Consider the following 16,341-nt stretch of genomic DNA (forward strand, 5'->3'; position numbering starts at 1 on the left):
ATTAACTCCCATCTCTAGTTCCCCATCTAATACGCCACATACAATTGTCAACAACAAGAAAGTGCCGCCCAGCTGCAACCACACTCCGGCTCCCCCCCTGCACAGTTGGCTGTGCCAACGTCGAGTCCTCCTCCCCCCCGCTTTGAAGTGAGGCGGGCGAGATGGATGGGTAGAAGGAGCGAGGAGAGGAACGCCGGCGCACTTCAAAGCCCGAGCCGCACAGCCTGCTGAGGCCCCCGACGCTCCACAATTAATCCCAGGATGTCTCTCCCTCCTCCTCGAGACTCTCTTCCCTGTCCTCTCTCCCTCTCTTACTAACGCAGTCTCTTTTTCTCTCTCTCTCGTCTGTCTCTCTCTCTCTCTCCCTCCCTCTCTTAGTAATGCAGTATCTTTGTCTCTCGTCTCTGTGTGTGTGTCTCTCTCTCTCTCTCCTCTCTCTTCTCTCTCTCTCGTCTCTGTGTGTCTCTGTCTCTCTCCCCCTCTTAGTAATGCAGGCTCTCGTCTGTCTGTCTGTCTCTCTCCATCACCTGTGCTGCATACTATTCCAATCTCCTACCACAACAATCGTGGTTGCTCACTTACTCGTTCTCTTGCAACCCCCGCCCCCCCCCCCCCCCTCACATGCCTCCTACTTCACATACAGTAGATTCACTTAGCCCAGATACCCAGCCATGTGCCAGCAGCCTTTTTTCTATTTTTTTTAGAGGCAGCGGTGGCGATTTGTGCAGACGGTTGAAATCAAAAGGAATTTTACATTTTACACACCGTACAAATGAGCCAGGCGATGTCTGGGACTCTGGGGGGGGGGGGGGGGGGGGGGGGTTAATTAACGACTCACAGAACCGAAGGACTCGTGAGATGTTTGGGTTTGCTTCACGGTGTCACAAGCAATCCCCTTCTCTTACATTGGATATGACATCATAAAGCTAGGAGCAATCCCCTTCTCTTACATTAGATATGACATCATGAACCTAGGAGCTTGTGTCTGTTTGCCTAAACGATGTTTATCCATGCAGGATGATATTTCGTCTGAGGGTATATCATGTTTCTTTTAGTGAAATGTCACTGGGGCAATAATACCACCATGCCGGTTGTCGTTTACACCACACAGGGGTGAACAAATCTGCCATATTAACTCTTTCACGGCAATACCCGAGTAAAGTCAGGTTATCTCGCCATGCGTTGAGCGCCAAAACCAGAGTATACTGGCAGTGTCGCCCACCTTTGAACTGGAATGGCTTAACACATCTGGCGCCAATAACGTCATACAACGTGTTTCAAGGTCATGCTAATTCTGCCATTCCACGGCGTACAACGTTATTGAGATCATATTTCATTTTTTCGCCATGGTATTCATTATTCCCTCACCCAGCCTCGGCTGATACAGTGGGCTCTAGACACACATTTGTGTATATCGATCGCTGCCATAACTCAATAATCGATATGATTTGGGCGTTTATTATTATTATACAAACCGGAAATGGATCTAGTAGGTCGCCGTCAAATAAGTGGGATCTTTTTCCTCCAGTCTCATCGGCGAACGGTAAGAGGACGCTGACGTCATTTTCAGCGTGTTTGTTTATTAATATTAATGCAAACTGCTCTGATCAATATATCACCCATACTACATAAAGCATTTACTGACGATCACGGAATTATAACCCCCCCCCCCCCCCCCCCGTTCATCCGCGCATGATAAGTCATAACGTTTAGGGTCATGTACAGTTGAAATCTATATATGCATTTATGTCTATAACTCACGTTCTAGGAATTACTGCAGAAAACGATAAAAACATATTTATATTCTAGACTGTATTTTCGTATGAATCTATGAATGAAAAAGTATAACGTTCCTACATTCTGAACGATAGATAATTGATGTTGAATGGGCCATAGTAATGTCAATTTAGCAATACAATTTAAAAAGTTATAGCCCTGCAAAGAAGGTAAACATCTCCATAGGCTTAGAGTGGTGGCAGAGAGTGGAATGAGACGGGCAAACTCTGTGGCAGTTAATGTGTTAATGGTTTTCCTTTTTAAATTTTTTTTGCAAGGGCCCCTCCTCCTGAACAGAGAGACAGCGATCGCCTCGAGATTTTGTTGCCTGAAGCGTATTTCCCATATAAACTAGTATAGACATATACACGGGTAATCGCGTTGGTGATGCGATCACTTGGAATTATTCTTTTTGGAATACCTTCTGGCTAAGGTAAGGTATATCCTATATCTATTTTACCGAACCTGAAATATGTTTTTGTAACGATCACAGTTTTGTGTTTTACCGGACGTAAAACATGCTCGACAAACACGATCGCAGTTTCTAGTTGAAACGAGGTGAGCAACCAGAACGATTTGGGCTTATTGCATATAAGCAATATTTCATGTCATATCTTGCGATCTATGGAAAAAGACTGGATTATTTTGGAAATGGGGCGATGTGTTGCGTGTAACAAACTACAGTGTGTAGAAATTAACGAATTAGTCAGTAATGGACTATGAACAATGCCTGTAAAATGAGCCATACTATTGTCTCCATAGCTATAATACAGAACACACAATGGGTCTGCAAACATCGCTAAAATGGTCATTAACTCATCCAGCGCCATCGCTTAATGAGCCAGGGGGCACTAGAACGCCATTGTTTTAATCAATGGGGAGACTGCGAGATTTGCGAGTGGTTAAAATATATCTTATATTATAGCTATGGGTCTAATACACCCGTCGATTGTCAGTGAGTTGCTTCCAGTCAACATGCACGAAACAGATTGTTTTTTCATCCGTACATTTCCGTTTTATACCATTTTGAATATGAATATAGTTTTGGTGATTCTTAGTAATCCCAGGAAAAGACACGATAATAGCGTTTTAGTGGAATACGAATGCAAACACGAGGTGAGCAGAAATCGAAAAGGGCAAATCGAAATTGCACTATGCATCTGAACGCAAACACTAGTAGCGGTCACCAATACAAAGCAGAGCGGTGAGTCACACAGAGGCTTATTATGCTACTCTTCCTTTGTGATCTGTTGTATTTATTTTCTTCTATTTACAATTTATTGATAATGAAACACAAATGACTTGTGCCCTCTGAACACTGTGACCTCATTTTTTTTACTTACTGAACACTGTGACCTCATTTTTTTTACTTCTAATTTACATGCTATACTATGTTATTTTATTTCATACTTATCTTGTCTTGCACAGTCTCTGGAGCGTAACAGTAAGAAGCATTTTGTATAAAAGTATTCTGTACTTCTGTATGACAACTATTAAAGAAACTTGAAACTTGAAACCTAAGGATAAGGATAAGTGCTCAATGAAGACACCTGAGCCCATCGCCAAAGGAGAGTCTGCAATGCCTATACACAGCTATGCTGTGGAACTACAAACTAAGCTTGTAGAAAAGATAAATGAGATCAATAATTTGAACCCTACACTTACCCAGCCCTGTGGTGATTCCCCCACCCCCAAAGGGAGTAAAATAATTATTATAATAATACCAGTAATAATAATAATAATAATAAAATAAATACACACAGAATAACAACAGCGTTATTATGTCCTTTTCTCCTTTCAATAGCCCTTTGTCCATAACTGCAATTATCCTGGTCAGCGCCATGTATTCTGGCCACTGAATGATCCATGTACAGAGTTTCTATAAACAAGTTGGTCCCAGTGAGATATAGGCCTTCAAGGAAAAGCCACGAACATGAATTGTCCATAACGCTCTGCTTCCTTGGTTCTCCCTCCTCCTCGCAGGCCCGCGTGTTGGCCACCATCGGGGTGACCAGAGGACTCGGGGACCATGATCTCAAAGTGCACGACTCCAACATCTACATTAAGCCCTTCCTCTCCTGCTGCCCTGAGGTAGGATAGTGGGTAGAATATTACCTTTCATCCATTTACAATACTGTATGTGTGTGTAAAGATGAAATGTCTTAATGTGCACGTCTTTGTTCATAATCATTCACAGCTAAACCAAAGACCCATATAACCAGATAAACTCAAAAGCCGCATTGCACGCTCGTTAAAGTAATAATCCTAAACATTTTCATATAAACAAATGTCCACTCTATCACCAATATAACACCATGTAACAACCCATCATCTACACTCATTGCACACACGTCCACATGCACGCACTCACTTTTAAACAAACACTCACCTTAACACTCACTTTAACACTACATTATATTTATCTATTATTAACACTTTCTGTGCCAGCAGGGGGCGCACGATTTAGTGCTTGAATGCCCACCATCCACTTCAATGTTAGCGTTAATATCGCCTAATTTATGTTTTAAATTATGGCTATGTGTCTAATCTGCCCGTCGCTTATCAATGACTCATTTTACAGTCAACATTGTCTAAGCGGATTGTTTTTTTATCGGTTCATTTCCGTTTTATAGCATCTTGAAAAGCCCTCGTTTTCAAGGAAAATAAAAATATTCCATAATAAACGGAATATTCTAGAATACACAAAAACGTTCTCATTTTTCTGCCTATTTATGAATAGTTTTGAAATAAACGCTAGATTATCGATATATGTGTACGTATGCACGCTATATAGGCTATCTGATATCTGATCTGATATATTTCCTGATCGCTCGCACAGCCAAACGGCCACATCACACATAGGGGAAAAGCTTATATCTCCGTGAAAACAGGTCTGATTATCCTAAGACTGGTCAAATAGATTCCTTACCTGAGATCAGATGTTATCCAAAAAGATGATTCCAATTCCTGATCGCCATTCCAAAAATCGATCCTTTTATTGATCCAACGCTACATACTGTAAACACATATTACACGCTGTTCTAATGGTCCACAATGACTGGGATAATTTCCGGTTACATGCGTGAGAAGTAAAATGTGGATTCCGGATTTTTCTTTTCTCATCCAATTTCATTGAGTCCATTCCAAAAGGGTGCATTACCATCTGGGAGACGATAGGGGGCGCTTTTTTCACATCTGAGCTCCTGATGGGGCTGGTTTCCCAACGGTAGACTCGGTTGATGAAATATGAATTCTAAATTACATTAATATGGTGTGAGAGGAATGGTTCTAGAATGGTTGAGTAGTTATCTCCACAATAGGCAACAATATGTGCAGTTGGCAAATTGAATGTGGGGTACCGCAAGGTTCGGTTTTGGGGCCCAAACTCTTTCTTTTATATATTAATGATATTTGTGATGTTTCAAAACTATTACAGTTTGTCTTGTTTGCTGATGATACCAATTGTTTTTGCTCTGGAAATAATTTAAAGGAACTAGCTGAATATATTGTGTGTGAAATGACGAAGCTAAAGAAATGGTTTGATGTAAATAAGCTATCACTGAATCTGAAAAAAACTAAATTTATGATTTTTGGCAATCGAAAACTAGATGAAAATATAGTACTGACCATAGATGGAGTTGATATAGAGAGAGTTAATGAATTTCGTTTTCTTGGTGTGATTATGGATGATAAATTAACATGGAAATCGCACATAGCACACGTTAAAAAAATATGTCCAAGAGTATTTTTGTTATGAATAAAGTAAAGGATGTGTTAGAGTATGAGGCAATGAGAACACTCTACTGTTCACTCATCTCACCTTATATCAGTTATTGTGTTGAAGTATGGGGGAATACTTATGGGACCAATATAAAACCATTATATATACTACAGAAGAGGGCTGTAAGAATCACACATAAAGTGAGTTATCGAGAACACACAAATACATTATTTATCAAATCTAGAATAATTAAACTTGAAGACATGGTTAAGTTTCAAACAATGTTAATTATGTTTAGGGCAAGAAATAATACACTGCCAGAAAAACTACAATCTTTTTCATTTAGAACGTGAGTTTAGTAGGAGAAAATACAATTTTAAACATCAGTTTGCACGTACCACACTTAAACAGATGTGTCCTTCTGTTATTGGTGTAAAGTTGTGGAATTCTCTCCATAGCGAGCTTAAGGGATGTAATAGTGTTTATCAATTCAAAAGAATTTATAAAAAAAAAATATTTAGTCTGTATGAAAATCAAATCTGATGTGAATAGTGAGATCTTTTCTTTTTTTCTCTTTTTTTTTTTTCTCTTTCTTTTATTCTTTATTCTTTATTATTATTAAATTTTTTCTTGTTTAACTGTGGATTATGTGTTTCTTGTATAATGGTATAAATTATTATTTGTGTAAATTAGGTTGTACACCGACCATTAAGTAAATACTTGTTTAGTTTAGGAATAAGGGGCAGGTAACTATAAGATTTATTCTTCTTCCTGCTCCTTTTGTCCATGGAATGATAATTATGATTGTGTAATGAAGAAACTCTGATTGTATGATTCCATGTGGCAAATAAAAACTCTGAATCTGAATCTGAAGATCGCTAATAAAAAAAAAATCACGCTAATTGTCGTGGTGGGCATTCAGGGGGCGGGCTGATAACATGTGTTATGTCGTGGCTGGCATCCAAAGTGTTAAAGAGATTTGCACTACATTCATACCTCATTTGCAATTGCACCTTACCTCAAGGTTTTGTACCTAATTTTCTGCATTGTACCTCACTGTTTACTCATTTTTACTCACTGTACTTAGACTGTATATTGTATATATGTATATTGTATATTCCTCTTTACTTACTTACTTTTTTTTACTGTATGAAGCACACTCTCGGGCTCATACAGAACCAAGCATTTCACCGTAAAGTACGTGTATTGTATTGTGATAATTAATAAACAAACTTGAACTTGAACCAATATAAGAAAGTAGTGATTCTACCTATACCCAGTATATGAATGTTTTTACATTTGCTGTTAACACTAGCACAGCCATGGAGAAAATTACACTAATTCCCGCCGGGAAGGGGTCAGATGACCCGACAGCCTTTAGAATGGAGATGGGAGGGAGAGAAGGGAGGGAGGGTCAATGAGGGAGGGAGGGAGGGAGAAGGAGAAAGGGAAGGAGGGAGAGAGAGAGAGGGAGAAAGAGAGGGAGGGAGGGAGAAGGAGACACAGAGTTAGAATCGCACATTACATTCAGCATACAGAAATGAGATGAGGGAAAAAAACTATTATAGAAATGATCAAAAGAAGTAATGACCAATTATAATAGAAATTATCAAAAGAACCATATGACTCAGTTTTACAATTTCAGAGGAACAATATTTTCAAACATTATTATCTAAAGGATGGTAAGTTAAGAGTGTTGTGTACATGTTAAGGACAGGTCAGGTCGATGAAACACTCCCAAGTGATTTGGATTGACTTTAAAGGTCCCGTGTCTTGCTATTCCTTTCACTATTTGGCCAACTTTACACAATTCCTGTGAGTCTATGGAACACATATGTAAAGTTTTTTTTCTCAAAAAAAATCATTGTTTTGTATTTCTAATCAAGTACTTCAAGATTTCAAACTGTTTTGGGCTGGGCTCCGCCCATAAGCGCTTTGAGTGACAGTCACCCACAGTCTGGCAGACAGAGAGACATAGAGAGATTGAGGGGGATACTAATTTAATTTCGCCCGCAGGGGGCATAATCCCACAGGACAATGCATTGGTAACTTGTTTCAAATGACAATATATACCCCTGTGAATATTATTGCACGGATCGGAATACGGGCGCGCGCAATGATATTTTGCAGCAGGGAGCAGCTCCTGTCCCTCTCTCTCTCTCTCCCTCTCTGTCTCTCTCTCTCTCTCTCTCTCTCTCTCTCTCTCTCTCTCGCTCGCTCTGTCGGCACCCGCGCCACGTCAACCCGTTTGAGGAAGTGTCGGTATTTCTACTCGCTCTGTTGTTGAGCAAATGATTACACTACAACCATAGAGGGGGTGTTAGTTATGCAGATCAGTGCCTTAGTCACGTCAGAAAAACAGTCAAGTCAAGTCAATGTTATTTATATAGCACATTTCCAGGCAGCTGGCACCAAAGTGCTTCACAGGCAGGTTGATAAAAACAAAATAATGTGATGCAAGATATAAGATTAAAAACATAGTAAAGCAATGAAAGTAATAAAAACAAAATAATATGATGCAGGATATAAGATTAAAGACATAGTAAAGCAATGAAAGTAATAAAACCAGGTAGGGCACAGTAAAACAAAGAGGATAGAAGGGCCAGGGGTCTAGTAGTGATTAAGTGGGGGGGAAGGCCAAGGAGAACAGGTAGGTTTTTAAAAGTTATTTAAAAGCCTGCACGGTCTGGGCGGTCCGTACGCTGAGGGGGAGGCTGTTCCACAATCTAGGCGCTGCAGTGGAGAAAGCTCTGTCTCCCCTAGTCTTGAGCCTAGTTCTAGGCACCACCAATAGCAGCTGGTCAGCTGATCTGAGGGATCGGTGGGGGGTGTGGCGGTGCAGACAGATAGGGAGGAGCCGTGCCATTTAGTGATTTAAAAACATTTAGGGCTAATTTAAAATCGATCCTAAAGCGAACAGGCAGCCAGTGGAGCGAGGCCAAAACTGGGCTGATGTGTTCATGTTTTTTTGTTTTGGTGAGGAGGCGCGCGGCTGCGTTCTGCACCAGTTGTAGGCGGCGAAGCAGGGATTTGTCAATGTCCGTGTAAAGGGCATTGCAGTAGTCGAGGCGAGTGGTGACAAAGGCATGTATCACCGTCTCTAGGTTACTTTGGGAGAGGTATGCCTTTGTCTTCGCCAGGAGTCTAAGGTGGTAAAAACTGTTTTTGACTACGGCGCTGACCTGTTTGTCAAATTTAAAATTGCTGTCGAAGATGACCCTGAGGTTCCTGACAGAGGTGGAGAGGTTTAGACCCAGGGGACCAAGTGCGTCAATGAGGGGGGCCGGGGGGGCACTATTAAAAACAATGACCTCAGTTTTCCCTTCGTTTAGTGTCAGGGAGTTTTCAGACATCCAGCACTTGATTTCTGCCAGGCAGTCAAGTAGTGGTTTTATTGTTTTCCCTTGGGTGGGTTTTAAGGGGAGGTAGACCTGCACGTCATCGGCAAAGCAATGGAATGAGATGTTATGTTTTGCCAAGATCTGGCCTAGGGGGAGTATATATAGGAGGAAGAGAGTGGGACCCAATATCGAGCCTTGGGGCACCCCGCAGGTGAGGGGGGCCACAGAGGAAGTGAAGTCACCAAGTTGGACAGAGAAGGTCCTATTGCTTAAATAGGACCGGAACCAGTCTAAGACGGGGCCCCTAAGGCCTACGTAATGCTTGAGGCGAGCTAAGAGGATGTGGTGATCTACCGTATCAAAGGCGGCTGTGAGGTCAAGGAGTAGTAGCAGGGATGAGTTACCTGCATCAGCAGCTGAGATCAGGTCGTTTAAGACACGGAGGAGGGCCGTTTGAATGGCTTAGTTCACTGGGGGAGGATATTGTCTCAACTGAATTGGAGCAATCCGCCAAAATGAGAATTAGAGACACAGACCCCATTGATACAACCCCACATTGCTGGTAAACAATGCTAAACACTGGAAAAGGCCATTTATAAGCAAATACATTGGCTGTCCACAAGATTTCAAAACAGGGTTATACGGTTCTTCTGGCGCGTTCAAATAGAGAAGTGAAACCGGACAGTCATTATATACAGTCATTATAGTACTGCTCAACTACATTTCCAGCTTTTTTTTATGCGGTAGTTTACTTCAAAGTATTACAAAACAGAGGACCTTCATAACAAACTGAAAATCACCCATGTGCGGTTCTACAAAAAAGCCCAAATGAAATCTGGTGCCATAACCTGTGTGAATAATGTCACAGGGCCACGATGCTCATAAATCATGGAGATTTACAAGTTCATGCTGAGGCATTTGGTTCAAAGGTCAACAGCTTCTTGTGGTGTTGAAATCCCCCCCTTGGTGTATTCTGCAACAGATTCTTACAAGAATCCTGAGTCAATACTGTAATAACACACTCCCCTTCTGCCCGACATTTAATCACAAGGTTCACCACAAGCTGCAGACTCATGATCTCTCCACAAGCCGTCGTGTGATTCTCCTCCGCAACCTCGTTTCCGGGCACAGTGGTCATGCCGTGTTGTGTTCCGAGCAGTCCCTGCAGGTCTGCCGCGAGGTGACATGTCTCCTATGGAGAGACGAGAGAGCGCTGTGCTCCTTTTCGTCGTCCCCTGCCCCCTCCCACCATTCCCCGTGCCAGCAGAGGGATTATTTTGAAGCGATCAAACTGAAGCGCTGCGTGTTCGGAGACTAGGTGTCAAGGGTGAGGGGGGGGCATTATTCTCAGTGGCAATGTTTCAGAGATGCTTTTTGTTCGACCATCGTCGAAGTGAGTGAATACAAAGAGTGGTCTGAGGAGCTCCGAGTCCCGAGGACCCCTCTGAAAACTGTTTTAAGTGTATCTCGACACAGCCTATATCTTTCTGTCACGATAATCCAACCTCTCCACATCCAGGTCAAAGTGTACCCGCTCACCCAGTACGAACACGGGGCTGACGACGTTCTGGTGCTGGGGACCGATGGACTGTGGGACGTCCTCTCCAACCAGGAGGTGTCCGAGGCGGTCACCTGTTTCCTGGCCAACTGTGACCCCGATGACCAGCACAGGCATGTTCACTCACAGCTGCAGCCGTCAGCTCGCTCGCTCTCTTTATGTGGAGAGGATGCTCATTGTTTTCTTGTCCCAATTATGCTAATTTTCAAAAAAAAAAGTATCAATTTTTTTTGGATAAGTCGACCTCTGCTGATGTCAGTGTGCTTGCGAGAGACTGGTGATGGTGAGGTCTAGAGGCCTCCTTGTTTGAGATCATCTCTAGACGGCCATTAAACTGTAGACAGTTGTAGTTATTCAAATACTGTGGACAGTTAAGTGAAGATATTTACTCTTCTCCCTGCATACCATTATCTCATCACTACAGTACAATCGGTAATACACTGTCCTCTGAAGTAGCAACCACTATTCCTTCCTGCTAAAACATTAATGGACATCGTGTTGAATATGTATACAGCAGGGATAGTTTGCCGTCAGTCGGGATACGGGATAGTTTGCCGTCAGTTGTCTATCTAAGGTATTATGTCTCTGCAGCATTCACACCAGGACAAACTCCTGTACATTTGGTTCATTGCACTTGGCGATTAAAGACAAAAAACATTGCCAAATCTCTTGTTACTTCAAGGTACACGATGGCGGCCCAAGACCTGGTGATGAGAGCGCGAGGGGTCCTGAAGGACCGAGGCTGGAGGATATCCAACGACAGGCTGGGTTCCGGGGATGACATCTCCGTCTACATCATCCCCCTGATGTATGGCAACAGGCAGACCTAGCCCAGCCGCTTTGACCTCCACCGTAGGGACACTGGGACCTTCGGCCCTGCCTTGACCACCGCGCTCCACCTCCACCCCGATCCCTTGTGCTCCTACAGCGCTTCAGTGTGGTTGCTTTTCCTGTAGTGAGAATCCAGAGTCTTGATTGTCGTCACAGAGAGAACGGGATCCGGTTTTCTAAGAGGAGGATCTCAGGATGGTCATTATTGTCTCCCTTTTTCCCCCCATTCCTTTTTTAACTAAAAAAAAAGAAAAAGAAAAAAGAAACCAATGGACAACTGAAATGCACTAGAGCCATGTTGAACACTTGATAGTCAACCCTTTTGTTTTTCAAGCCTGGTACCCAAAGTATGGCCTTCACTGAAGCAGCGGTCTCCAATTTTGTCATGGGGCAATGCTTAATGAAGGAAGAATGGACACATTTTTGTTGAGATGTTGGTAATTATCTTAATGTACAGTGTCGTTGAATGTGAAAATGTAGATACTTTCAGGACGTTAAGACTTGCGATATCTGAAGGGCCTGTACAGTGTATAGACCAACTCAAGTAGAGATATACTGTTATACACTCACTGTATCCTACCATGTTGTTCTGTTCCGCCTGATCAGGGTCAACCATCAATTGGTTATCTTAAAGAAACGCTTTCTCGTCATTTAAATAATTCACATGTTCTTTCTGTGGCCCAGGACAGTTCAGTCAGTATTTGTGAACATGCACCCCTCTCTCCTAAAGCTAGAAATCAGAGAACCTTCCAATTAGTGCTCTGGGGTTGCTCCCTAGACCATGAACAGGGCTCCGATTTGTTTGCGGGTTCTTGCACGCAAATGGTTTTAATTGTAGTTCAGATCTTCTAGCAATACTAGAATATGAACCTCATTTGGGTGCAAGTGCTCACACAAACATGTTAGGGGCTCAAACGTCAGAGCCCCATTTGTTGTCTTTGGAGCAGCCCCATATAGGGGGGGGGGGGATTTCTATCTTTAGGAGAGTGGAGCATGTTCACAAATATTGACTGAACCGTCCTGGGTCAAAGGAAGAACACAATGTGATTATTAAAATGGGTGGCATTCCTCTTTAAGCTTTCAGAGCCATAGCATGGTTCCTCTTTTAAGGTAAAAAACCTTAAGTCTGACTACGTATATTAGAAGTATTTTAATGTTGTACCGATAGATTTTAGCTCGTTTACTTCTTCCTGTGATGATTACGTCACTGGATACTGTAGCATACAGTATTGTTTATTTTGATGAAGAAAAGGATGCATCACTTAATTTTCTTACAACTCTATATAATATGAAGATGCAATCAAGAGTTTCTGATGTCGGCAAAATGAAGAATTGTTAAGTTTGAACTCTAGCGCAAGGTATTCAACATTAATAACATTCTTATTCAAGAGACCGCACCACGTTCATGAATCCTTCTAAGTCAAATCGTCTACCTCGTGATACCCCCCCCCCCTCCCTCATTCTGGTATTACTCTAAAATGTTAGCGTCTTGCCTGTTTACATACATGTGTTGCAAGAGCATCCGCTGGTACACCTTCTATTATAATAATACATTTTATTTGTATAGCACTTTTCAAAAAGGTACTCAAGACACTTTACATGAGAATAAGATGATCAAATCATCATTCAAATTATAAAAGCAGCAATGCTATCTGGCAAAGTGAAAAGTAATAAGAAAAAAACAAGAACACTAAAGAGGATAGGATCAAATAAGAAGTCTTAAATGACGAGACGGAACAATGTAATAGAGAGAGTGGAGGAAGAAGCTTGGATGTTAAAAGCGATCTTGTACAGATGAGTTTTGAGTGAGGCTTTGAAGGTGGGGAGTGAGGTGGGGTCCTAGGATGTTGGCATGGCTGGACCTGAGAGGGCTGGAGGGGTTATGAAGGAGGAGATTTTCTTCATCCAACAATTCCATCCAATTTCTCATCTCTTGTTCCAGTCTGTTCTGTTGAAAACACCTTCATATTAAGACATCCGTTAAGCAATATGGCCAAACAAAACTCAGGAAACAAGTGTGTTGGGGTTCCCATGCAGAAATGGATATGATGTTGTTGGAAGTGTTGCTGGTCTAGTTCCCTTTTATCTTTTCTGTACAGTCAAAAGGACAGATTAATTCATTTTAATTCAAGCCCCATTTAAACGACTTGTCTGGCATGATGTTGAGTATTACAGGCCATCATTTCATTGATCACTTTGGTATTGAGAAGTCCAATTTATTTATAGAACTTGTAGAACTTGTCCACCACCTCCTCCCATTGGATAGTGATGGGGGCCCACCAGTTCCACCAGTAATCCCACCACCAGATCCTTGGTCTCACCGATGTTGAGCTGAAGGTGATGGTTACCACCTTACGAAGCTCTCCACCAGGGCCCTGTACTCCTCCTCCTCGTCCATGATGTAACAAGACAATGGAGGAGTCGTCTGTACTTCTGTAGGGGGCACGTACCCGAGTTGAAACGGAGCTGTAGCGCGTGAACAGAAAGGGTGATAGCACAGTTCCTTGGGGGGCGCCAGTGTTGCTCACCAGCACATCTGACTGGTTGCCCTGCAGTCTTACGCATTGTGATCTGTTGGTGAGGTAGTCCGTAGTCAACATCGTGCCAGACGATGTTTAAACAGGGCCAGAGTTTTTATCAAATAAATAATGAACCTGTCCTTTAAGTCAAGAGGGGCATTGACCCAAACGTACCACTATTAATTTGCCATTGTTAATTAAATACTCTGTCCTATAATGTAACTTGGGTCAAACGCGTAAGACATTCTGTCATGGAGCCAGTACCTCCTCCACTTATAGGAATTTATTTGGTTTCTGTTGTGAAGGATCTCTAGTAATGCTGCTAAATAGATAAGCAATTAACATCATTGTGGAGCAGCGGTAGTTATAAGGTATGCATGTCTTATTTCAGTGTTTAAATTCAGTAATATGTTTAGCCTAGTGTTTTGTGTTTTCTCTTTAAATGTTCTGTAGGCTACAGTACTTCTACTGCGATCTTAAATGTTAAGGGAGACTTTCTGGAGAAGAGGCTGTCAAAGCATGGAATAGAAGATGTTTAAGTTAATTGTAAAAATGTAAATACAATGGACACTTAAGGAAAGTCTCTCCTTTGTGATACTGGTGTACATTTTATCCCAAGAAAAGACAATGGCGTTGTTTGTAATGTTTTGGAAACGGAAGTTCAATGTAAGAAACGGTTGCTTTTCAAATTTATTAAAAAAAAATTAAACATTTTCTTTGTGAAAATAACTTGCAATGAAGAAGCCCTTGATCGATATTCTGTACCAAATAACTTTACAGTCGACAGTGTCAATTGATTCCAGCTGAAAGCCGGTCTTTACTGGGGACAATGAAGAACCTCCTTAGGGGACAATGAAGAGCCTCCTTAGGGGGACAATGAAGAACCTCCTTACGGGGACAATGAAGAACCTCCTTAGGGGGACAATGAAGAGCCTCCTTAGGGGGACAATGAAGAGCCTCCTTAGGGGACAATGAAGAGCCTCCTTAGGGGGACAATGAAGAGCCTCCTTACGGGGACAATGAAGAGCCTCATTAGGGGGACAATGAAGAACCTCCTTAGGGGACAATGAAGAGCCTCCTTAGGGGGACAATGAAGAACCTCCTTACGGGGACAATGAAGAACCTCCTTAGGGGGACAATGAAGAGCCTCCTTAGGGGGACAATGAAGAGCCTCCTTAGGGGACAATGAAGAGCCTCCTTAGGGGGACAATGAAGAGCCTCCTTACGGGGACAATGAAGAACCTCCTTAGGGGGACAATGAAGAGCCTCCTTACGGGGACAATGAAGAGCCTCCTTAGGGGACAATGAAGAGCCTCCTTAGGGGGACAATGAAGAGCCTCCTTAGGGGGACAATGAAGAGCCTCCTTACGGGGACAATGAAGAGCCTCCTTAGGGGACAATGAAGAGCCTCCTTACGGGGACAATGAAGAGCCTCCTTAGGGGGACAATGAAGAGCCTCCTTACGGGGACAATGAAGAGCCTCCTTAGGGGACAATGAAGAGCCTCCTTAGGGGACAATGAAGAGCCTCCTTAGGGGGACAATGAAGAGCCTCCTTAGGGGGACAATGAAGAGCCTCCTTAGGGGGACAATGAAGAGCCTCCTTAGGGGGACAATGAAGAGCCTCCTTAGGGGACAATGAAGAGCCTCCTTACGGGGACAATGAAGAGCCTCATTAGGGGGACAATGAAGAGCCTCCTTAGGGGACAATGAAGAGCCTCCTTAGGGGACAATGAAGAGCCTCATTAGGGGGACAATGAAGAGCCTCATTAGGGGGACAATGAAGAGCCTCATTAGGGGACAATGAAGAGCCTCATTAGGGGGACAATGAAGAGCCTCATTAGGGGACAATGAAGAGCCTCATTAGGGGGACAATGAAGAGCCTCATTAGGGGGACAATGAAGAGCCTCAGGGGAACAGGCAGCTGGAGAACAGCCTCGTCGACCAGGAATGCTGCTCATATAGCATGTCCACACAGGGCGCTAACAGCCCAGAGAGGCTTAACAGGGACAGTCACACAAGAGTAACTCTGTAGAATAATACCACCACCGGCAGCAGACTCACCAACTGCGTCAAGTGAGTCCCAATGCAGCGTGGGGGTCTGGGGGATGAGGGGTATCAGTTTGAGGAAAAGCCCGACACGAGAATTCATGGTTCATTCATTTTTTTTTTACACACAGAAATACGCAATTTTAGAGTAATTAGAGACGAATACTGAAGAACTAGATTCGAGTTGTTTAAAGTGAGGTCCAGGTCCATGAGAGGGATCTGGGCAGTCCCCATAGAAAATTCAAAGTTAATAGGACCAAATCATCAGTTTCTTATTTATTTATTTAACCTTTATTTAGCCAGATAAAACATTGATATGGTCCAAGAGGCCCCAACGAGGGTACAAATATACATATATTATACACACATACATACATACATACATACATACACACCAATAACAAAATAAAAACACAGTTAAGAATCATACACATAAGCAAATAAACAAACAAACATTATGCACAGCCTATGTACAAAAGAAATAAACAGTTAATCTCTAGTCTTTACAGTTTTCTTCGATTGCATAAACACTCAAATCAAAAGTATTG

At 42.5% G+C, this 16,341-nt stretch overlaps 1 protein-coding gene across 1 annotated transcript in view; it reads left to right on the forward strand.

The window, feature by feature from the left end:
- ppm1h (protein phosphatase, Mg2+/Mn2+ dependent, 1H) overlaps positions 1-14,417 on the forward strand; it is a 146,603-nt gene extending 132,186 nt beyond the window's left edge. The window contains exons 8-10 of the mRNA XM_084335326.1: positions 3,760-3,867; positions 10,358-10,509; positions 11,079-14,417. Of these exons, the coding sequence (XP_084191452.1) occupies positions 3,760-3,867; positions 10,358-10,509; positions 11,079-11,226 (408 nt within the window). The 3' untranslated portion in view covers positions 11,227-14,417. The remainder of the gene's footprint in view (positions 1-3,759; positions 3,868-10,357; positions 10,510-11,078) is intronic.
- Positions 14,418-16,341: the final 1,924 nt, after the last annotated feature.

Source organism: Notolepis coatsorum, assembly GCF_963971535.1.
Source record: "Notolepis coatsorum genome assembly, chromosome: 18".
NCBI lineage: Eukaryota > Metazoa > Chordata > Actinopteri > Aulopiformes > Paralepididae > Notolepis > Notolepis coatsorum.